The sequence below is a fragment of the Pleurodeles waltl genome, chromosome 11 (assembly GCF_031143425.1).
Source record: "Pleurodeles waltl isolate 20211129_DDA chromosome 11, aPleWal1.hap1.20221129, whole genome shotgun sequence".
Taxonomy (NCBI): Eukaryota; Metazoa; Chordata; class Amphibia; order Caudata; family Salamandridae; genus Pleurodeles; species Pleurodeles waltl.
In genome coordinates this window covers 738216017-738239837 of record NC_090450.1, presented here as the reverse complement: position 1 = coordinate 738239837, position 23821 = coordinate 738216017, and the positions used below count along the sequence as shown (strand labels likewise).

Sequence of the window (23821 nt, the reverse complement as noted above, 5' to 3'; positions counted from 1 at the left end):
TGACATGCTAATTTACTAGCTTGCCCTGTGAAGGAGAATGCATTGTTTCTGACCTCTGAGAGCAGAGCAGTAACTCATCTGTGGTGGCAGGCTGGCCAGGACCAGTCAGCCAGCAGATTAGAGGGCTAGTAGATCTCAGAGGGTGCCTCAAAGGTACCCTCTCTATGGGTGCAGGTATTAATAAATCCAACACAGGAATCAGTGTGGGTTCATTAATACGAGGTGTTTGATACCAAACACCATAGGTTTCAGTAAAGCCCATATGTAGCTGGGAAACTCGTTTTGACCAGTGCCCTGTAGGTGCCTTCAGATGACTTCCCTGCTCAACTGTAGTATCTAGCATTGAAACTAGACATTACAGGGGCATATCTGCTCATACAGATATGTCTACAGATGTGCTATAAGGCACTCTGCCTTGGGGCTCCAAGGCCTGCTGTAGGGGTGACTTACTTATAGCTCATGCAATGTCTTTTGGCATGGCACACCAGAGTGTGCCATGTCATGCTGTCAATCATAGCTTGCCCCATGCAATGGCAGTCTGTGTGGAATTTGTGCGTGGGTCCCTTAGGGTGGCATAAGATGTGCTGCAGCCCTTAGGGACCCTCTTTAGTACCCAGGCCCTAGGTACCAGGGGTGCCATTTATTAGGGACTTACAGGGGTACTAAAGTCCATGCCAACTGGGTTACAATTAGACATCACATAGTCTTAAGGAAAGAGCACTGGCACTGAGGTCTAGTTGGCAGGCCTTGGTTCGCTGTCAGAGTCAAAAACCAGCATCTAGTAGCTAAAAATAGAACACAAAGTGGGGGGGACATCTGCAACAAAATTCTAGTTTCCTACAAGGACCATATTTGATGTGCAAACTCAGCACCCGTCTGGTTCAATATCTGCTCAATGAAAGTGTGCTCCCGATCCACACGTGTGCCTGGTCCCCACTATCTCCTCTATCTCACTCAAATTGGGCATATAAAAGATATCCACTTAAGTCCCGCTCTAGGCACTGCACCGCCCGCCCAGCATGCTGAAGCATTAAGTATACAAACCAGTGATGGATGGAATGCTTGAATTAATCTCATCCACTGGTAATCACTCGGGCTACATCCCAATTCATTGTTGTTTTGCACACCATGCCTCCTCAGTTTAGACCCAGCTATATACAAACAGTCTTGATCCTGCTCCAATAGGAACAGTGCAGCCTGAACGGAGGTATAACATATGTGCTTTTTACTTTTATACAGCCTTTTACAACACGCTCTTTTCGTTTTTTAGAGCCTGGGTATATCTCAAATGTAGCCTTCTTTGCCAAGCACGTAAAGAGTAGCATGTCACATGAAACGAGTAAATAATAGGCCAAACTTTATTTAGCATTTCCCTGCAGGCAATTTCTCTAAATATCTGCTGACGCCAGCATTCATGAATAACACCTTGCTGTCTTTCCTGTACACAGTGGCAGATGTTACAAGACTACTTTGCTTCTATGGAACTGAAAAATGCAACGTTCTCATATCATAACCAACCGCTTTTGGTTAATATTTATGATAAATGCCAGAGGAAGGGATTTAGGAGGACCTGAAAGCATGCAACTTGAAATATGTGTTAGTCTAATCAAGATATATTCCTTGTCAGAAATTCTGTTTTTTTTTTTTTTAACGATGACCTGATAGTGGAGGGCATAATTTAATCAATGCTCAAAGAAGTCAAGGAGTCCATCTACTAACAGACAAATTAATCCACTTACCTGAAACTATAACTATAGTAGGCAGTCCTATTTGCCATACCAAACATTTGGCAGCTAACACTGCTGCTCTCTGGGAACCAGCAAGTTTGCTCTTGGTTTGAGGGTACTTTTGAAGGTGGTGAAATTGGGCTAGCACTTCAGGTCCACAAATGTAGCATGAAACCCGTCAGATGTCCCATTCTCCGCTTTGCACAACAAATATTGTTTAGAGATAATAAAATATAGAAATACCTATATCCACTGGTTGGTCAGAGTGCACCCGCACTGGGGGCTGCTGCTTCCGACGGACAATCTCCACAATCAATGGTGCAGACAAACTCTCAAACTCCTTCATCATAATAACCTGATTATAGTGGGACTCCTTCACTACAAAATTTAAGCAGTGCTCCTGGAATCAACAAACAAATAAGGGGAAGAGCATTATCAAGTCAGATAACAATTGAGTCAACCCCCACAAGTAGAAAATACAAGATTTAACATGGCAGCAGAGATGGTCATAATGTCCCCTAAGGCGTCTGTTGTGCCTGCTTAGATGACACACAAAATGAATAAAGGTACTGTTATGGTTACACTGTTACTCTTGCACAGTGTTCAACTTTTAATAAGTTACTGAGGAGAGTACTTATTAAGAGACTTTGCTTTCAGCCTTCAAGCCCTGTTTGGATATGAAACCTCTCAACAATATTTTTTAGTGGACATGGGGTGGGTATGTTAGCCCACATATTGTCCATTACCACCTACCAAGTGTTGTGGACATGAGGGAGAATATCAGAAGATTAAAGAAATTTACATTTTCTAGAACATGAGCTAACAATTTAGAGGCCTGCCACTTACACATTAATATGTACAAATCAGTTTAACAGTAATGCTCAACTGGTACATTTAAACTTTAAAACTTTAAACTAATATGCAAACCATTCCTTTTATGTGCATTGAATAGACTTATGAAACCTCTATCACAAAAATATTTTTTTCCTTTCTATGACCTGAAGATTTGCTTATGCCTCTTTTAGAATCCCAGGAGACTTACTTCATGGAACTAATTGTCTCTGCATTTGTGCTTCTTTTTTTCAAATAATAAATAATATGCCCAATTATGTAACAGAAGAGAAAAAAACACAAGTAGGTTTATTTGAAACCAAAAACGGATGGCTACTTGTCAGTGACACAACAGTTAACTTTGAACCACCTCACGTGAGATGCTACTGCAACAGTTAACTATTCTCGTAGTTTAAAAAATCCTGAATGGCTCATTCAAATTGTGTCTTGAGATTTTAAACCACTACCTCCTGTATTTACTGTTTCCAACATACCAAGACCTTTCCATTCATCATTTCAAGATTATTATTTATTCAATGTGACATAAACTTGTATCATTAAAACTGTCTTCGAAACATATTGTTTTAACAAATGTATTGTGCAAAACAAGCCATTAAAACTAAGTGTAGCTGCATTTAAACGAATCTGTAACACCAATATAACATTATATTTGAACATCAATGATCTTTTAATTGGCACATTATGCCTCAGTATCAAGTAATTGGCAAGCTTTTTCTTTTATTACAAAACATATTTTTTAAATGTTCAATTTCAGTCAATTGCAACATTTTATGTTACAAAAATCTAAATATTCCATCCACTTTTGAGAAGAACATTTGTTCAGTGTTGAAGCAGTTTACAACCTAATGCTCTGGCAAAAAAGCCTCACACTAGATCGTTTGGCTTTGGACAGGAAATGCCCCTGTCAGGCATTCCAATTGCAAGCTTCACATCTGTTTACAAATATATGATAAGCATTTGCAATGCAGTAGGTCTTGCATGTGCAAGAGTTAGAGCTATTAGCGTTGTAATTGACAATGTCTTTTAGTTTTGAGTATAGTGGATGTATGCGGTGTGGAGTCAAATTATGTGGATTGTATTGGAATTGTTAGTTGTGCAACTGTGTGGAGTGGAATTGTGTAGTGTGAAGTATATTTATGTAGTGGGATTATGTTGCATGGTGAATAGATAGGGGTGAGAGCTGCGCAGAATAGATAGAAAGGACGATAGAGAGGGACAGGTAGTTTGTGCAGGAAGTGGTGAATGAACTCGAGACAGAGGAGCAGAAAGAGTGTTGAGAAAGAAGGGAAGAGCAGGCCACAGACACATAAAGAGGGAGGACCTGTGTACGCAGAAGACACCTTAAGAAGAGCTTGGGTTTGAGGGACAGAAACCTTAAAAAGGCACAGGAAAGAAACTGTGCACAGTATGTGTGAGAAGGCAGTACAGAGAGGAGAAAGGGAGTGTGGGGAAGGCATGAGAGGGGGACTGAGAGAAGAGGGAGCAGTGGAAGTGTGTGGGAGATGAGTGGGGCAATAGGTGTGTGGGTGAGAGGTGACATGGTTGTTAGAGGTGCAAGGGAGAGATGATGGATTGGAATTGTTTATTGTGGAACTGTGTGGCATAGAATTGTGTAGTGTGAGGTGTAGTGGAAATATGTGGTATGTCAGTGACATACCTTTGAATGTTGTTTTCTAGAATGACTACTCACGGTACGTTACCAGAGAGAGCAATCATTCACTCTTGTTTCCTAAGCACTTTTGAGCAGAGTGGTCTGGTTTATATGATGCGAAAACAGCTCACCTAGAAAATCTTTTCTTACCAGGTACTTCCCATTAATTAAGCACCACTGGAGAAACAACAAAGAAAGAACAGTTGACAAAACTACTAGAGAGATAGTAAACTGCAAACAATAAAAAAAAGCATCAAGCTAAGATAGAATGAGAGGTGCAACATTCAAAGAGAAATATGATAGCAACAGTAAAGACCAAAGTATGAACCAAAACAGCATCCAAAATGTAAAAAAAAAAAAAAAAAAAAAAAAGAAAGATATTGAAAAAGAAAAGCAATTTCAGTAAGCCAGGGTAAACAGAAATGTAGTAAAGCGAAAATGTGTACAACAAAACTAACTGCCGGACAGATAAGATATTACAATGTAAAATTAAAACAGCAGTTTGAAAGTAAACAGAACAGCTACAACCATCAAACGCTGTATGAAATCTGCCCCAAAATATTTTCACAAGCAAGCTCCACAAAACCCTGTTGACTGTAAGAAAAAACTGTCCATTGCTTATTCAGGCAGTGTAATACTGACTGAAACAGTGTGTGCATAAGAAGACTATAATGATGATTCCCTGTGTAATGGCAAAGACAACACATTGTTGACATTAGTGTTGCTTGGTAGTCCACATGCAAAGCTATAACAATGAGCTGCAAGGAAGGTTCCGCCAAGTAATGGCTTAGCTCCGGACCTTCCTGCATGCTTAGCTCGGTTTGCAATTATGTGGCTGTCCAAATCAGTGGACTTTTATATAAGCATCATACAGAAACAAAATTGATCTGTATTTAAGTATGCAATGCATCCGGTGCACTGCACAGGTGAACTCCAAACTTGTATTTTGTGCACTACAAAAACGTAAATATTTAGCAACGATGTAAATCAGCTCATTCAAAACTGAGTATCAGTATTTGTCGAAAGGCATTGGCAACCCCACAAGGAAGTGAAGATCAAGATGCTAATGAAGAGTGGTATCATAAATGTGTTTCAAATACAATGTACTATTAAATGCCTCAGCGATTACTACAATCAAATAAAATAGAAACAGGTCCTAAAGGAGGGCACTGAAACATTATTGCGTATGCACTGGGTTTCCTTCATGAGAAAAAAAGGTGTCAGCTTCTACAGACAAAAGGTGGCATCCTTTCCTGAGAGGGGTGCCTGTGATGACACAAGCGCAGTCCACCAAACAGAGCATTTCTACTAAGCATCCAACCTGGCAACTGGATCCAGCAGAAGAAAGACAAAATCGAGCTGCCCCAACCATTGTGTTGCACATCCAGTGTCTGTACGGGGCTTGACTGCTCATGTGCTGTATCCATGCACCCCCAATCAGTGGAGCTCACCGTGCATGCAAAACACTACTCCCTACTGCAGCAGGACACAAAACAAGGCAAATATGTAGGTCACAGCGAGCAAGGGTGGCATACACAGATACACACACACATATATATATATTTATATATGGTAAAGCAGTGATTTCCAGCACTGAAGCTGAAGTCAACAAATGCCTGCCAACCCGGGCATAACAGCGCCTAGACAACCTACCCTGCGTCTGCACCTCCCCTGCCTCCCGCAGCATTCGTAGAGCGGGATGGTGGCGGTGTGCCCTGCCTCCCCTGTCACCTAGTCCTGCGCCCTCTGTTGCCAGTGGAAGGCCCGGCTCCCGGGACTCGTGATCCGGTCACATGACCACTCCGGCGCTTTCCTCTTCCCCTCCTTCTCCCTCTTGTGTGCTGCTGTAACAGGAGCCCATTACAAGAAAGGTGCCTGATCTCATGGCTGTCTGAAGCTTTGCCCGACAGCAGTTAACCCTTACACAACGGATAATATAGTGTTTGCTGTTTGACATGAGCAGCATCGATAAAGGAGATTTAATTGAAAAATTAGGGAAAATCATTTTTAGATTTCCCGACAACAGGAATTTTTATTTAATTCAACAAGAGCACATATTTAAGTCTCTGCGGTTGCTGGGGACGTAGTGTGGTGCCATTGGTGCGTCACTCTACAATGAAGTCACTGCGCCCTGCACTAGCTAGAACTCCTTGTGTGAGCTGTGTCGTAAAGCTGTCAGGGGAGGGGGAATGGCACAGACGGCACCAAAGCTGAACAGCCCTGTTTTAAAGGTGAAGAGCCATTTTGAGCTCATAGAAAGCGGGTGTGAACCTTCACGGCTTCCTAAAACAAAGCGCAGCGGGCATGAAGCGGGCATCGTGCAGATAAAAGAAAGGCATGCAACCGTCATGTTTAAACATGAAGCACTTCACCATGAGGGGCGCACCCTGATTAGGGGAAACAGTGTGTTGTAATGGCACTGGGGTACGTGGGAGCGGGCAGCACATGGGAGGAGGAGGTGGGAGGGAGGAACAGTATATTAAAATGTAAGCAGCTAGGCTGCTATGGCGCAGTAACCAAACAGACAAGCAAACAGTAACACGAGCAGGAACCCAAGAAGAAAATAGTGCTCCAAAGAACAGATAAACAACCATAGCGTAATGATCCTGTACTTAGTCCCTGCTCCGTGGGAGGAACGGAATAGAAAAAGGAGGGACAAAGATGCAGGACTGATGACTAGCAAGTAAGGATTTTTAACCGGTTCTGTGCCTTGGACGAGGTGACCTCGTCCAAGGCTACAGTTCCCGTGTGCGCCCCCCCCTGAGCACCTCCCCCCCCAGGCGGGGATGGAAGGGGAAGACCTTCCCCTTCCACCCCCGACCCCCCCGTGACATCAGCACGCGAGCGCGCACTGATTTGTCACAGGGGCCTCCCCCATCGCGCTGGAAGCGCTGCAAAGCATTTCTCTTTCAATCACGTGGGGGAGGCCCGGAGGGGCTTCAAAGGGAAGGAAATGTATTTCCTTCCCTTTGAAGTCTCTCCCAGGGTTTCAAAAGCCGGATTGCCTGCAATCCGGCTTTTGAAACCCCACTAGACACCAGGGATTTATATATATTTTTTTTCCCCAGAAAGTGACAAAAGGGAGCGACCCCTTGGGCAAGGGTCGCTCCCAGGCGGAGGGGGCATTTTTTGTGAAGGCCTTTTCTGCCCCCGGGGGGGGGGGGGGGGGGGGGGGCAGAAACCTATAGGCACCAGGGATAAAAAAAAAAATTGGTTATTTTCATTTTTTTTTTTTTAGGTGGGGAGCGACCCCTTAGGCAAGGGTCGCTCCCCAAGGGGGCAAATTATATTTAGGCCATTTCTAAAAAATGCGCTGGTTTGCTAGGTTTCCCCAGGTGCCGGCTGAGCTACAGGCCAAAATCCACAGGTAGGCACTGTTTTCTATGAAAAAATGTGATGTGTCCACGTTGTGTTTTGGGCCATTTCCTTTCGTGGGCGCTAGTCCTACCCACACAAGCGAGGTATCATTTTTATCGGGAGACTTGGGGGAACGCTGGGTGGAAGGAAATTTGTGCCTCCTCTCAGATTCCAGAACTTTCTGCCACAGTAATTTGAGGAACATGTGTTATTTTAGCCAACTTTTGAGGTTTGCAAAGGATTCTGGGTAACAGAACCTGGTCAGAGCCCCACAAGTCACCCCATCTTGGATTCCCTAGGTCTCTAGTTTTCAGAAATGCACAGGTTTGGTAGGTTTCCCTAGGTGCCGCCTGAGCTAGAGGCCAAAATCTACAGGTAGGCACTTTGCAAAAAACAGCTCTGTTTTCTGTCAAAAAATGGGATGTGTCCACGTTGTGCTTTGGGGCATTTCCTGTCGTGGGCGCTAGGCCTACCCACACAAGTGAGGTATCATTTTTATCGGGAGACTTGGGGAAACAGATTAGCAAAACAAGTGTTATTGCCCCTTGTCTTTCTCTACATTTTTTCCTTCCAAATATAGGAGAGTGTGTAAAAAAGACATCTATTTGAGAAATGCCCTGTAATTCACATGCTAGTATGGTCACCCCGGAATTCAGAGATGTGCAAATAACCACTGCTCCTCAACACCTTATCTTGTGCCCTTTTTGGAAATACAAAGGTTTTCTTGATAGCTATTTTTTACTCTTTATATTTCAGCAAATGAATTGCTGTATACCCGGTATAGAATGAAAACGCACTGCAGGGTGCAGCTCATTTATTGGCTCTGGGTACCTAGGGTTCTTGATGAACCTACAAGCCCTATATATCCCCGCAACCAGAGGAGTCCAGCAGACGTAACGGTATATTGCTTTCGATAATCTGACGTTGCAGGAAAAAGTTACAGAGTAAAACGTAGAGAAAAATTTATGTTTTTTTCACCTCAATTTCACTATTTTTATTTTTCAGCTGTTATTTTCTGTAGGAAACCCTTGTAGGATCTACAAGAAATGACCCCTTGCTGAATTCAGAATTTTGTCTACTTTTCAGAAATGTTTAGGTTTCTGGGATCCAGCATTGGTTTCATGCCCATTTCCGTCACTGACTGGAAGGAGGCTGAAAGCACAAAAAATTGTAAAAATGGGGTATGTCCCAGTAAAATGCCAAATTTGTGTTGAAAAATTGGGTTTTCTGATTCAAGTCTGCCTGTTCCTGAAAGCTGGGAAGCTGGTGAGTTTAGCACCGCAAACCCTTTGTTGATGCCATTTTCAGGGGAAAAACCACAAGCCTTCTTCTGTAGCCACTTTTTCCCATTTCTTTCGAAAAAAAAGAAATTTTCACTGTATTTTGGCTAATTTCTTGGCCTCCTTCAGGGGAACCCACAAGGTCTGGGTACCTCTAGAATCCCTAGGATGTTGGAAAAAAGGACGCAAATTTGGCTTGGTTAGCTTATGTGGACAAAAAGTTATGAGGGCCTAAGCGCGAACTGCCCCAAATAGGCAAAAAAAGGCCTGGCACAGGAGGGGGAAAAGGCCTGGCAGCAAAGGGGTTAAGGGACTCTGCCAGACAAATTAAAAGTAGTGGCGAGCAATGGGCGGAGTTGAACCCCACAAAGCATATACAACAGGTTGCTAAGCAACAACGCAAAAAACGCACAAAGCAGGAAATGCACTGATAAACTTAATAAAGAGAATACCATTAGTGCTACTCTCAAAAGTATATGTGCACCTAAACACAATTTAGATGTTTTAGATGTGCAACAAAAAGTAGTTAACTAACCTATATCAGAAACAGCAACAGTGATATTTTGCACTTGAAAACAGGATTCTATGTCGGGACTGGAGGCGAGGATTATGCTTTCGCTTTCTTCACTTTCTTAACAGCAGTCACTTCATTGCATTAAATAAGAAAACTAAATTTCTGCTGAAAAATTGGGACTTTGGTAAAAGCAAAAAACAGACAAAGCAATGAGCAGTCCATGAATGTCCAATCAAATGGCAGCATCTGCACCATAGGCCTTTACCTCTGACCTCACTCTAGGCTTCTTGCAGCCCAGATTTTTTTCCGCTCTTAAATTTGCACAGAGCATAGTGTTTTGTGACTGGCAACGAGAGTTGTTGAACATTGAGTGTGCATGATTAACGGGCCGCTGGACCTTTTATGCACTCCTGTGCAGCCGGCTGACATTCTTGGTGCTAGCAGACTGCGGTGAAACCCTCTCTCCACCAGATGGTGCTGTAATAGCGTGTTACTCCATGGTGGCGACGTGCGATTTGGAACTCTTATCAAAAGGGGTCCAGAATCGCATGCTGCTTGCCTGAGCCTCTGCTGCCCCTGAAGAGGGATGCTACTTCTATTTGGAGTCTGGACAGGCAATACAACCCTGAGAATTGATGGACTGTGACACTCTTTGATCAAAGGGTCTGTAGTGTTTGCTTGAAGGTACGCGCCCTGGGGTCTGTATTCCTGGTGTTAGGCTGTGAGGGCCTTAGGGGACACTCTCCCAGGCAGGCTTATTTCACCCCTATTCTTGATTTGAAGGTACCAGAGGGTTGGTGTCCCGAGGGCTCAGACTCCTCTAAATGTGTGGCTCTGCCCACCCATACCTCGCTGGCCCCCCACCACCAAACTTTCAGCGCCCCGCGCTGCCCTTACATTTGAAGTGCTTCCTCATTGCACCAAATTGGCAGCACCCATGATGCCCTTACATTTAAAGCTCTTCCTCAAACGCTGGACGCAGGCTTATTCCCACAGCAATCTCACTCCACCTGCCTGTCTTTCTTTGATTCCCCTTAGTCAGTTCTATGGACACTGAGGGAGACTCACAGAGAGACAGCAATCCTTTGGCTTTCCTCCAATGGGATGAGGAGTTCTAAGAGGCAGTATATACCTCTATCTATCAGGTGGTGGAGGAGGCTGTGGCCCCCACGGAGCTACAGTTAGCACAGCAAATTGCGTGCACATATGAAAAATGTCTACTCCAGAGGGTCGCATAGTCCCGGACACCTTTGCTCCTGCCCAGCCCTCGGATACTGATCCAACTCCTGCCAAACACCCTTGTGAAGAGGGGGTTGATCATGGAGCCTTCACGCATCTGAGAAAGGTGTTTTGGGCCAAACACCAGGCTCCCTCTATTGCGCCAGGACTCCAATGAACTGAAAAATGAGTCACCATGCCCTGTCTCCCTTGGGGACAAAGATGATGAGGCCATCCCTTCCAGGCCTTGGCATCCCTCCCCTACTCCCACGGTCACTGATCCTAGTGCCCCTGATGATGGCGAAGACATGCTAGACCCAGAGGAAATCCTACATCCCTAGTCATCTGAGTAGGCCCCTTCCACTAAGGTGGCGAACTACGAGGTGGGAAAGAATAAGCAACTTTAGGGAAGAAAGCCCGTAGTCGCCTCAAAGCAGAGTTCCCTCGACCCTCTCTGAATGCAAAGGTGGCCCTAATTCGGCAACGACACCGGAACTTGAACCCAGAATGGCCACCTTTCTGGCAAAATTAATGAAAGACCTCAAAAAGGGCATAGACTGATCCTACTGGGCATGCCAAGATAAGCTTCTGGACGCCCTTGCTCCTTTTACCAAAATCCTCGACATGGAAGAGGATGCTAAGGCTCCAAGCTCCCTTATCGCCCTGGAGGTCCTCTCCAGTTGGGCACAGCAACTAATGATTTTTATGGACAATGCCAATTGTATGATGCCCAGGGAGCGGCGACGTTCCTTTTTTTAATTAAAGTGGACCCGAAACTTGGGCATCACGCAGATTCTGAGGCAGGGGCTGTGGCCCAAGACAAGCTCTTTGGGGAGCCTTTTATCAAAGAACTGGGAACGTTCGCTAACACCTTTACATCACTGGACAAAGCCTAGTCCTCCATAAAAAGCACCCCCCCCTTGGGTTTTCCGCAGAGCCGGTTGAGCCTGAGGCCGTTCGGTCAGCCAGTCCTTCCCTCAGTATCCTTCCAGAGGGCAAGGCTCCGGGGGTGGCCCGTATCAAGACCAGACCCTTTTTGTTACTTCTACCCGACCTGCGGCAACCCCTTTAGAGGTCGAGGACACACAGGAATCAACACTACCTCCAATTCTGGTGACTGTTCGCCCTTCTTTCCTCAGAAAAGTAGGGGGGCATCTGGCAAATTTTTCCATGTCTGGAAGTCAATCACAAGTGATGCATGGGTCCTGCAGACTTTTCAGGGTCTTAAAATAGTATTTTGGGCTTTCCAAAGACAGGTTGCACCCCCAGATGCCTACAGTTCTCACAGCAAGAAGTGGGGTTGCTGGACGCAGAGGTGGCCGTGCTCCTGGCGAAAGGTGCCATATGCCCTACCACCCCTCATCCTCGTGGCTTCCAAAGCAACCTCTTTCTAGTAAACGAGAACAACGGAGGACAGAGACCAGCAATACTTTTGTGTGAATTCAAAATGAAGGGCATCCACCCCCTTCGAGATGTGTTACACCCTACAGACTGGATGGTCCATTTTGACCTGGAGGATGCTTACTTGGCCATACGGATTTTCCCACCCCACAGGAGACACCTCCAATTCATCTGGAGGCAGCAAATGTTCCCGGTTGCAACTCTCCCCTTTGGCGTTTCCTCTGCTCCGCGGTGCTTCACGAAGGTGCTTAGACCAGTCATGGAGTACCTTCAAGCACAGGGAGTCCGGGTCCACCTCATCATTTTTCATTTTTGATGATATGCTCCTCCTCGCACGAGACCCCCAACAACTGTAGATGGCAGCCAACCTACTAGAAAGCCTAGGCTTCATTGTAAAAAAAGATGTCCTCCCTCCTGGTACCGTCTCAGAGACCAATTTTTCAGGGGTTTGTCAGACTCCACCGAGGCCACCTTGAGCCTTCCATTTCTACTTCTATTTCTATTTCTATTAAGGATTTTATAAAGCGCATGGCTGCCAACAGGCTTCCCAGCGCTACTGCAGAACCAAACAGAAAAGAAACAACCATCAAGAGCCCTATAAAGGAAAAATAATGGTTTTCAGAGATTTCCGAAAGGAGAGTTCAGAGTCTACTGATCGAACTTCAGCCTGGAGATAATTCCACAGTTGAGCTGTCCTGACAGCAAAGGATCTACCTCCCCATCTCGATCTTTGTACCGAGGTATGCAGAATAGGATCTGAGCAGACGTGGGGGAATATAGGGAGTTATAATCTGTTTAAGAAAGGTCGGGCCTCTATTGTGAAGGGCTCGATGAACCAGGCAGGCTGCTTTAAACTTTATACGCTGTTCTACAGGTAACCAATGAAGGGTGGCCAGGGCGGGTTTTGCCGAAGTTTGATTCTGGGTTCCCAGCAGAAGACGGACAGTGGCATTCTGTATTACCTGTAGCCTCCTCAGGACATAGTTAGGGGAGCTCATAAACAAAACGTTGCCATAATCCAAACATGAAAGAATTAAGGCCTGAACAATAAGCCTTTTGGCTAAAAACGAGAGGAAAGGAAAACATTTCCTACAGGTTCTCAGTGCACCAAGGCAAGAGGAGGCTAGTTTCTTTGCATAGCATTCCATTGTAAGTTGAGTGTCCAGCCAGAAACCCAAGTTCTTAATATTGTCTTTTGACGGGGGAAGAGTATTTAGTCCTACTGATGCAAGTAGGGAGGGCAGGGAGGAAAGCAAATGTCCCATCAGCAACACCTCAGTTTTCCCATCATTTAGTTTCAAATTGCTGTCCAGCATCCAACCCGCAATGTCAGAGAGACGAGAAGAGAGGACGGCTGATTGCGAGTTGCTATTAGAGCAGAAAGAAAAGACCAACTGAGTATCGTCCACATCGGAGATAAGAGATAGTCCATATGGTTCAACAGTCTTTGCCAAAGAGGCCATATAGGTATTAAATAACGTAGGACTCAGCGAGGAGCCCTGTGGAACACCACATGTTAAGGAAAAAGTATCTGAATAATGTGACTGATTTACAACTTGAAATGTCCTATGCGAGAGGAAACTTGTCAGCCATTTAAGGCATTTGTCCTCAAAGCCCATTTGAGCGACTCTGTGTAGCAGAAGCTCATGATCCACTGTGTCAAATGCTGCACTCAAATCAAGAATAATAATAGCTGCATAGCCGCCTCCATCTAGATGGTGTCTAGCATCTTCAGTAACAGCTAGGAGGGCCGATTCAGTACTATGAAAAGGTCTGACACCGATCTGGGTATCGTGAAGGCGGTTGTACTTTTCCAGGAAACCTGACACCTGGGAATTCACATGTTTCTCCATAATTTTAGAGGCAATGGGAAGAAGGGCAATAGGTCTAAGATTCTCAAATAAAGCAGGGTCAAGAGTAGGTTTTTTCAGCAATGGCTTGATCACAGCATGTTTCCATTGATGGGGAATGCAACCAGAAGACAAATTATCATGAATAATCCTGGTCAGAACAGGCGTTACAGCTTTTGAACCCTTGACCAGCATACAAGGAGGTGAAGGGTCTAGAGGGGAGCCCGATTTAGTTGAAACGAGGTATTGATGTACCTCCTCTTCTTCAATAGGCTAAAATACTGAGCGAGATGCACAAGGGAATGATCCATCCGACCTCAGGATTCCATTATCTCTATGAGCCGAATTAGACTGATTGACCGAAAGGGAGGCTTGAATGTTAAGTATCTTTTCAAAGAAAAAGCAGGCTAGTTCATTGCTGTGCTCTTTTGAGCCTTCAGTTGAAGTTATCCCTGATGGAAGCTGAGTCATTTCTCTAACAATAGAGAAGATTTCTTTAGGGGAGCCGGAGGACTGTTCACCTTCGCCGCATAATAGGTGGCCTGGGTCGCTTTAAGTTCTACGTCTAGAAGGTGACCAAGATTCAGCAAAAACTTTTGAGAACGCTGCCCCGACAAAGAGTCTCTCTACGATAGATTGCTTGCCTAGTAGGCCTCTTATCGTCCTCCATCCAGGCCATTTTTCTGGGACCCCTGTACTATTGAGCCTTTCAACGATTAAAGGAAACACACCTCAGAAGAGGCCTCACTTACTCCCAATGGGTCAACCTTTCAAACGACATACAGGAGGAGATTCACTGGTGGCTTGGAAGGGGAGAGTGATCTTTGGCTCTGTCCCAGACCTCATTGTAGAATCAGAGTGCCCCAGCCTGACCTGCTGGCGTTGGTGTGGAGATTTCCACACCAAGAGCAGAAATTACACATCAGCAAAACTCCTGGCCGGGTCCTTTGCGGTCCACTCTTGTGTTCTGCTCAAAATGGACAACATTTCGGTGGTCAGGTATATCTATTATCTAATGGGCACTTGATCCAAGGTTCTCTTAGATCACTCCATCCAGGGGCCTTTGCCACTCTTCAGAATCAGTGGTATCCTTTCTTGGTGGACCGGTTTGCCTCTAGGTCTTATCATCAACTTCCCAGATTCTTCAGTTGGAGAACGGATCCTATGGCTACGGACGCATTTCTGTAGGACTGGGAGCCAGAGAAAGGGTATGCATTTTCTCTATCTGCAATGATTACGAGGGTGTCGGCCCAGATCAGGCGCCAGCGGGCGGAGGTTGTTCTGATCACCCTGATTTGGAAGTCTCAAGTTTGGTTTCCAGTTCTTCTGGTACTTTCTTGGGATTTTCCAATCTGTCTCCCCCTATTTCTGACTCTTCTTCTCAACCCAGACCAGATCCTGCGTCAGATGGTGCTGGTGGGGTACCTCCACCTTATGGCACGGTGGATTACAAGGGTTGATGGCTGCTTGCGGGACTTTTTCGACCCAGGCTGAGGACCTCTTGTTAAAGGCATGGTCCGACTGCACCATCAAGCTATACAGCTCTACTTGAACGGGATGGTGCCGTGTGTGCAACGGGGTTGTGATCCCGTGGGCACAGACATGGTTCAAGTCCTAAATTTGTTAATAAGTCTAGCATAGAAGGGTCTTGCATATCATTCCATTAGCCACCTTCCATTAGCCATCTCGTGGGGCCTATCCCAGTGGAAGTGTTCGCGGCAGAATAACATCCCTTTGTGTGCCGTGTTTCACGTGCCATCCCTTTGTCGCTTCCTTCGGATTCACACTATTTGGGCCTTTAGGATGTCAATAAGGTGCTTAATTATTTCCTGTCATGGCAACCCAATAGGCTCCTGTTGAGGAAAGAACTCTTGGTGAAGCTGGCTATGCAGCTCTGCATGATTTCATGCGGAAGGGTCTCAGATGTTTAGACCCTGGATATTACTGGAAGAACTTAATCACCCTCTGGGGTGTCATTTAGTATTAGCAGATGTACTAAATCAAATACTAGGGTCATAGAATACCCGACCTTTCGGGATACTCTTAAGCTATGTGTGGTTCAGTGACTTAAAGCCTATGAGGAGACGTCCGGGGACTTCCGGCCTCCTAGAGAGAGGCAGCTCCTAATCACTCTCAGGAAGCCGCACAAGTGTGTGTCTTTCCCAACCACAGCCTGCTGAGTCTGGTGGGTTATGCAGGAAGTTGGAGTGGCTATCAGAATCCTTGGGGCACATTCCACTAGTGGAGCAATGGCCTCAAAGGTGTTCAGTTTGGGTGCCCGTCTGGAAGATATTATGAATGTGGCCAATTGGTCCTCTGATTCTATCTTTTAAAGGTTCTATTTCAAACCAGTGTTGGGTATGGCTTATCTGTTGGTGAGTAAGCTTTAAACTAGTATAATCCTAGCCTCCGGGCCCGACATAGAATGAAAAATTTACTAGCTATCATAACAGAAAGTTTTAATTCTATTAAGGACTTGGAGGTGAGGATTATCTCACCTGTCGATTACTTATCCGGAAGACCCTCCCGTGACCAGTAAGTATTGATTTATGTTCTTGTTTCTCATGACTATTGTGGGTTTGGGCTCATTAAACGGATACATAGGTCACATACCTTGCTTACTTTATGGCCTTGTCTGTTGGAATTCTCTTGGTAACTCTCCTCTTTTTCCAGGGACAGAAACTGGGAAACAAGACTGGTGAGGAAAGGGTTATGGAGTGACTCGCGCGACTAAAGAGGCACTAAGGACAGAGGCAAAGAACTATGGTGCAGATGCTGCCATCTGATTGGATATTCATGGACTGCTCATTTTATTGTTTGTTTTATTATCTCACCAATTCCCAGTGTTTCATGGGAAATGTGATTTTCTTATCTAATGCAATGAAGTGGCTGCTGTTAATAAAGTGAAGAAAGCATAAAGCATAATCCTCGCATCCGAGTCGTCAATAAAAATAGAAACTTTCCATTTCGATAGCTAGGAAATATTTCATTTGTTCACACAGGAATCTCTCCAGTAGGATGGAATCTATTAATAGGGATAAGTTTGTATGTTTACATACAAAGGTTGATAAATATTGCTAAAGATGCAAGTAGTTCCAACACTGAAAACACTTATATTTTCACTCTTGTGAAGGGAAGAACTAAATGTGTTGGTAGGTACTGTAAGGGAATTCTCACAAAAAGAATTTAGTTGTAGGCAAGAGCTTCTCCACAGGGAAAAAAGTTTTAATGAAAAACAAAGAAATGAAAAAAAAAAAAATCACATCACATTTATGTGTGGGGAAATGTGCACCTGTCAAATTTCAGTACGCAATTACCCCAAACAATCGGCAATAGTCACTGATACACAGGAATTCTAACATGATTCCTAAAAAGATAGAAATGTGTTCCAAACACAGCAGTAGCCCTACGGGAGCAAATTTAAGCTGATTAATAATTATGCCATTTCTCAGGTTTTTATGAGTAATGCAAAGAAGAAAGCAATCTCCTTCCATTTCTCATCTACAGGTTTTGTGATGTATGACATGGGATTTACCTTTAGTTGGTCCAGCTGTAGCTTGTTGGCGTTTTCACACACAATGAGGACATTCTGGAGGTCAACAGAGGCTTCAATGTACTGCAGGCAGAGCTGCTCCAGTCTGGAGAGGTGAAAGTGCAGCGCCAGCTTGTAAACATCCATGATAAGGAGAACATCCTGAACATGGCCTGGGGATCAGAAAGCACAACTCAAAAACATGTATATCTGGACATACCTCTTTACTGGCAAAGCGTGATCTGGACTGGCATCAACAGGTCAGTGTGGTACATTCCAAAAAGTGAATAATCTTTTTACAGTTTTTTCTTTTCGATTTTACATGAGCACAGCAATCGTTAATTTGTTTTAGAGGACTTTATTTGTTGCTCTGGATAAATCAAACAATCCATTAAAATCTCAAACAACATGTTAGATGTCTGAAATATAAAAAAATACTGGTATTATCTAGAAGTATCAGACACCAAATATAATGCAGCAGCAATGGTTTATTATCTAAGAAATCTACGCTGGACTTGAAATTTTGACCTCTTGATTCAAAAGCACTTAATTCCCCGTGCTAAATCTGTTCTCATGAACTTTAAATAAGAAATAGTAATTCGACTACTCTATATTTCTGATACTAGTCCAATGTTTCTCCAATCTGAATCTCAGTGATAAGTCTTCAGCTTCCCCTAGATGTACCAAATTTCATAGCTGCAACCTTGATTGTACTTGCTTACATTACGTTCCTACATCATAAAAAGCAATCCTGAGCAGGATACACAAACAAATACTTAAAAACGGAGTTATGGTTGTGGCTCAAACACAACAGAAGCCCAACATGCTTTGCCCACCCCCTTAACTTTTTTTCTGCTGAACATCCCCTGATGCAAATCTGATGAAAATCTGCACGAAATTGGTATGCAGTAGCTTAGTTAAATAAGGTAGTGATTTGACACATTTCGTGCAATCGTAGGCAATTAGAAAATGCTTTTACAATGGTAAGTGTGGCTGGACCATCATTATGCAATGATATATATCTATGTTTTTTTAAGTACAACTCACAATTGGTCTGAATCACTATACCTGTAAGTACACCCGAACCTAATTTTGTCAACTAAATTTGATTATGATTTGCTATCTGTCAATAACATTACACAGCAGTGATTTGCTAATTATGCTAAAGAGAAACCAATCATTGTGTGTTTACTGGACATAATTACAACTGGAGATGATGTGCTAACTAGTTGTAATGTTAAGAGTCTAAAATGGACAATGTTAACTAATCATGATGTGCTTTCTGCGCATACTATACATCACTTAAAAATTTGCTGAAGGACCATAATCGAAGATGATTTGCAAGTGCTCAGTGGGCATAAATAAACTTGGAGAAAATTTGCTAACTTAACACAGTGAGTTTTGTCAATAAAGTACAAACTGGACGTAATGTACCTTGTCATGAATTTCATGATATACCAGCTGCACCTCAGCGGCCTCCTTGACTAAGCGTCTGTTTGCCTACTTGTCTGTTAATTTTTGTTGCTGAAAATTAATTTTGGGTGGTGAAGGTTAGGTGACTGCATTTACAATAACTCCATATTGAGTGTGACGGTAGAGTGAGGTATCTCAGGGAACTGGGAACTACAAAGTGGCACAAGGAGTGGATGTTAATTGATTTTCCCTGCTTTTTCACTCACTGGGGACAGAACACTGGGTTCTTTTCAGGATGATCTATCTAACATGCACAAACCACTACAGACAAAGCCTTCACTGTACTGGAACAAATGCATAGATTTGGCTTGGTCTCTGGTTTATAGCTACAATCAGTACTGTCATTGTATTTACTGCTGCCAAGCGGAGGATGAGCAAGAATACCAGCCTCCGCCTCGTCTGTGTCATTGTTCATGTATTTGCATATTCAAGTCAATCCCTCCGAAAGACTACTTCTGAAAGGAACACACTATGTGCGCCTTCCTCAACCTACACAAATTTGGTGACATTTGTGACATTCAAGTGAAGGCTATCTTGGTCAATTAAAGGCAAAGAGAATTTGGAAAAAATGGCCGTCATCCCTACGCACCCTACTTTTAAGAAAAAGGCAAGTAATCAGTAACTACAATCCTCAACTATTGGTGTAGTTCATAGATTATATGCTTGAATTGTTCCAGGTGAACATAGTAGTGATGTAGCCCATCTACATTTCTGTTAGGCTTTCCTTGTAGCCAGTCAGCCTGCTGGACATAGACAACTACTCCCTCTAGAGATCACAATACCTAAGCTGTTCATAACACATCTGTCTGTTTAAGTTAATGATAGACTGTCCATTTTTTTAGGGGGTGACTGAAGGTAGGAAGATAATCTGAGAAATAACACAAGGCTGGAGTTGCAGTTACCTGTCTTTTATCTCTAATGCGTGGTATCTTTCACAGTTTCACAGGCTTGAAATAAGATTATCAAGCAGAGCTATAGGGAAAGTGATGGTGAAATGAGGATTACTTTAGTAAAACCGATTTTTTAGTACTGCCTTTCTTCAAGCAGTAGTACTTTGCAAATATCTCGCACTACACTGTATGGCTGCTTTGCAGATGTCCAGGAGCAGAACTCCAGCAGGTGTATCAAATAGCTGCGGTGTCATTGGTAGAATATGTTAATACGTTTCAACAGAGTGGCTGATTGACTTGTGTTACACTGTAATGCAGACTACAATCTAATGAACAATACTATACATTTGTACTGCTTGGCCTCTCCTGTGATGATCAGCCTAAACTCCTCGATATGGTCAGAAACAGTCATCATGGGAGCGGGCTGTAAGGAAAAGGTCCCTGATCATCATATTGAAAACACCCACCCCAGGCCTCAAAATCACTTTTGTGTTAAAAAGAGCAGGTATTTCTGGTTTGATAGGGTAACTATCACAGACTAGGGAGAAGTCCATAATCTAGCAAAGCTTGGTCAAACTGCTAACTGCAGTTTGGGAAACTAATTCCCATCGCATATGTGTGTCTGCTGTATGGTTTGATAAGCAAAGCAGGAAATGGAAAGGGACCTGGTGTCACCTTGTGATGTGGGGATTTGATGTACACGCTTTATCTACCCATCTCTAGTAAGAGTAACATTGCTGGTTGAGGGGTATTCCCTCTGGTAATCTTTCTGGATTTGCAAGGTTGCCAATGGACCTCTCTTTTAACAAGTCATTGATGAGGTAATAGCATGTAATGGGACACACTTTCCAGTTGCCAAGGCCTGTATCGTTGATGCAGAGGTAGTTGGAAAGAGAGGATGCAAAGGCAGCAAGTCTCTGCCCCCTTTGATCCACAATGGACGTAGATTTCTCGAGTTTTGGGATCTTTTTAGAAGTTTATTTTGGAACAGTTAGGGTAGAATCAATAAAGGTCTTGTTAAGTGTGGGGTATTTGATGCAGCTTCGTGTGTCAGAATGGGTAGCCTGTCTGCACAAATCAGAGACTGCATACATTCACAGAATTCACAGACTAGCAAAGGCAGTGGGTGGATCAGGACAAAATTCCCAAATGAAGGCAAGTAAACAACTACTGTGGGCAAGATTTGATCTATGATGTGATAATAAAAGTACTAATCTAAATGGAATTCTTGCCAACCTCAAATTGATTTAGGCTGCAAGACGTGGACACTTATACACACAATGTTTCACAGAATAGCAAATTCAAATACTTCTGAACACACAGTATGTGCCAGACCCAAGTAGTTTTGGACAAGATGAAAACTTGACACTCCAGTCATGTGGCAAATATCAGTTTGGTAAAGATAACGTTCCTAAATGGAACTAAGGAGCAGCACGATATTTCTGACTGAAAATCCCAGATAAATCAACTGCATTATATTCATGACCCCAATGATCTTATTAAAAAAAAAAAAAAAAAAAAAAAAAAAAGCATTTCTATGTCCTCAAGGTCTCTGTTAAGTGGCCTGCAGACAAATATATGGCTCACCTCTTCTATCCACGATACTACTAGGAAAAACCACCTCACCCCGCAACTAAGGGTGAGATGGGGTCATGAATAGTCAAAATACAGTAAATGGCTGACCCGTGACCTGCAAAACGCTGCCCTCAATTCAGATCTGAAAATTAGTTTTACCCCATCATCTGTTATTCTCATAAATGTTGGCTAATCAACATATATCATCTACACCAGCAGTGGTAGTTAATCTGGAAGCTATATGAGGTTGTACTTACTAGACCAATGTATTATACGAAGCTATGCCTATCTGTCAATGTGATATGCTGATAAAATATATTTAAAAAACATAGTGCGCTACCTACATATAATGCAAACTGGCAACGATATTCTAGGTGGGCATAATAGAAAGTTGCTGTAATGTGATAGCCGGCAGAATGAAAATTAGCCATCTTGTGTTAATTGGATAAAACGGAAACTGTCACTGATGAAACAAACACCATATTTTTGGACATTTCTGCAAGCGAATAGCCAATGTAGGGCCAGCTGGACGAGAAGCCCTTTGGAAGACCAGATATTGTAAGTTTACCTACTGGGCTGGTAGACAGTGAATGACTTTGGTATGAAGCTCAAGACAGTGAAGAACCCACATATAACTGTGAAATACAAATATAAAAAAACGACTACAATCTATTCACATAAACATTCGCTTCCTTATTGAGAGATAATGCCACTCATTTGAAACTGCTAGAAGGATGTCCTTTACCTAAATGTAATGCAAAGAAAGGCAAACTGTTTGTGAAGACATGGAGAATCTTGTTGTGAAGTGGGTGTTAAAAACCTGACATACAAAAACATTGATAGGAACAATATATGTTTCAGCCCATGCTAATATTTTTGGAGAAACAAAGCAACACACCAGTAACATATATACATTAGAACCTCTCCAATTTAGTTTTCAAAAATGTAAAATGAGCTTAAAGGAACACATTTGCAAGATGTATAATGAAAATGTCACTTACCCAGTGTACATCTGTTCGTGGCATCAGTCGCTGAGATTCACATGGTATGCATGAGCTCGCCATCTGGTGTTGGGTCGGAGTGTTACAAGTTGTTTTTCTTCGAAGAAGTGTTTTCGAGTCACGGGACCGAGTGACTCCACCTTCTGTGCTCATTGCGCATGGGCGTCGACTCCATCTTCGATTGTTTTCCCCGCAGAGGGTGAGGTAGGAGTTGTACTATAGTAATAGTGCCCGCGCAATGAAAAATGTAAGTATGTACCTATTAAAGGATTAAGTAATATATATACAAATGTACAAAATTGAAGGTAACTTCTGAACTGCTACAGGCTTCCGGGGAGGTGGGTGGGTCCATGTGAATCTCAGCGACTGATGCCACGAACAGATGTACACTGGGTAAGTGACATTTTCAGTTCGATGGCATCTGTCGCTGTAGATACACATGGTATGCATAGACTAGTAAGCAGTTAGTTCCCCATAAGCGGTGGTTTAGCCTGTAGGAGTAGAAGTTGTCTGAAATAGAGTTCTTAATACAGCTTGACCTACTGTAGCTTGTTGTGCGGATAGCACATCTATACAGTAGTGTTTGGTGAATGTGTGAGGCGTAGACCAAGAGGCTGCCTTACATATTTCTTGCATTGGGATGTTTCCTAAAAAGGCCATTGAAGCACCTTTTTTCCTTGTTGAATGTGCCCTGGGAGTAATGGGCAGTTGTCTTTTTGCTTTAAGGTAGCAGATTTGGATGCATTTAACTATCCATCTGGCTATACCTTGTTTTGATATTGGGTTACCTGCATGAGGTTTTTGGAATGCAATAAATAGCTGTTTAGTTTTTCTGATGTTCTTCGTTCTGTCAATGTAGTACATTAATGCTCTTTTGACATCTAATGTATGTAGTGCTCTTTCAGCCACAGAATCTGGCTGTGGGAAGAATACTGGTAGTTCTACCGTTTGATTTAGATGGAATGGAGAAATAACTTTTGGTAAAAATTTTGGATTAGGTCGTAGGACGACCTTATTTTTATGTATTTGTATAAAAGGCTCTTGTGTTGTGAACGCTTGAATTTCACTTACTCTTCTTAGAGATGTAATGGCGATGAGAAAGGCAACTTTCCAGGTGAGGAATTGTATTCCGCAAGAATGCATGGGTTCGAAAGGTGGGCCCATGAGTCTTGTTAGAACCACGTTTAGGTTCCATGAAGGAACAGGTGGTGTTCTTGGTGGTATAATTCTTTTAAGCCCTTCTATGAATGCTTTGATAACTGGTATCCTATACAAGGAAGTTGAATATGTAGTTTGCAGGTATGCAGATATTGCTGCAAGGTGTATTTTAATAGAAGAGAAGGCTAGCTTTGCTTTTTGTAAATGGAGCAAGTAATTTACTATATGTTTTGGAGTTGCCTCTAGTGGTTGTATCTGATTATGATGGCAGTACCAAACAAATCTTTTCCACTTACTTGCGTAGCAGTGTCTAGTGGATGGCCTTCTGGCCTGCTTTATGAC

At 43.3% G+C, this 23821-nt stretch overlaps 1 protein-coding gene across 1 annotated transcript in view; it reads right to left on the bottom strand.

Moving 5' to 3' along the window:
• LZTR1 (leucine zipper like post translational regulator 1) overlaps window positions 1-23821 on the bottom strand; it is a 198798-nt gene that overhangs the window by 73877 nt on the left and 101100 nt on the right. The window contains exons 14-15 of the mRNA XM_069214442.1: window positions 17386-17555; window positions 1971-2127 (exon numbers count right to left, since the gene is read on the bottom strand). Of these exons, the coding sequence (XP_069070543.1) occupies window positions 1971-2127; window positions 17386-17555 (327 nt within the window). The remainder of the gene's footprint in view (window positions 1-1970; window positions 2128-17385; window positions 17556-23821) is intronic.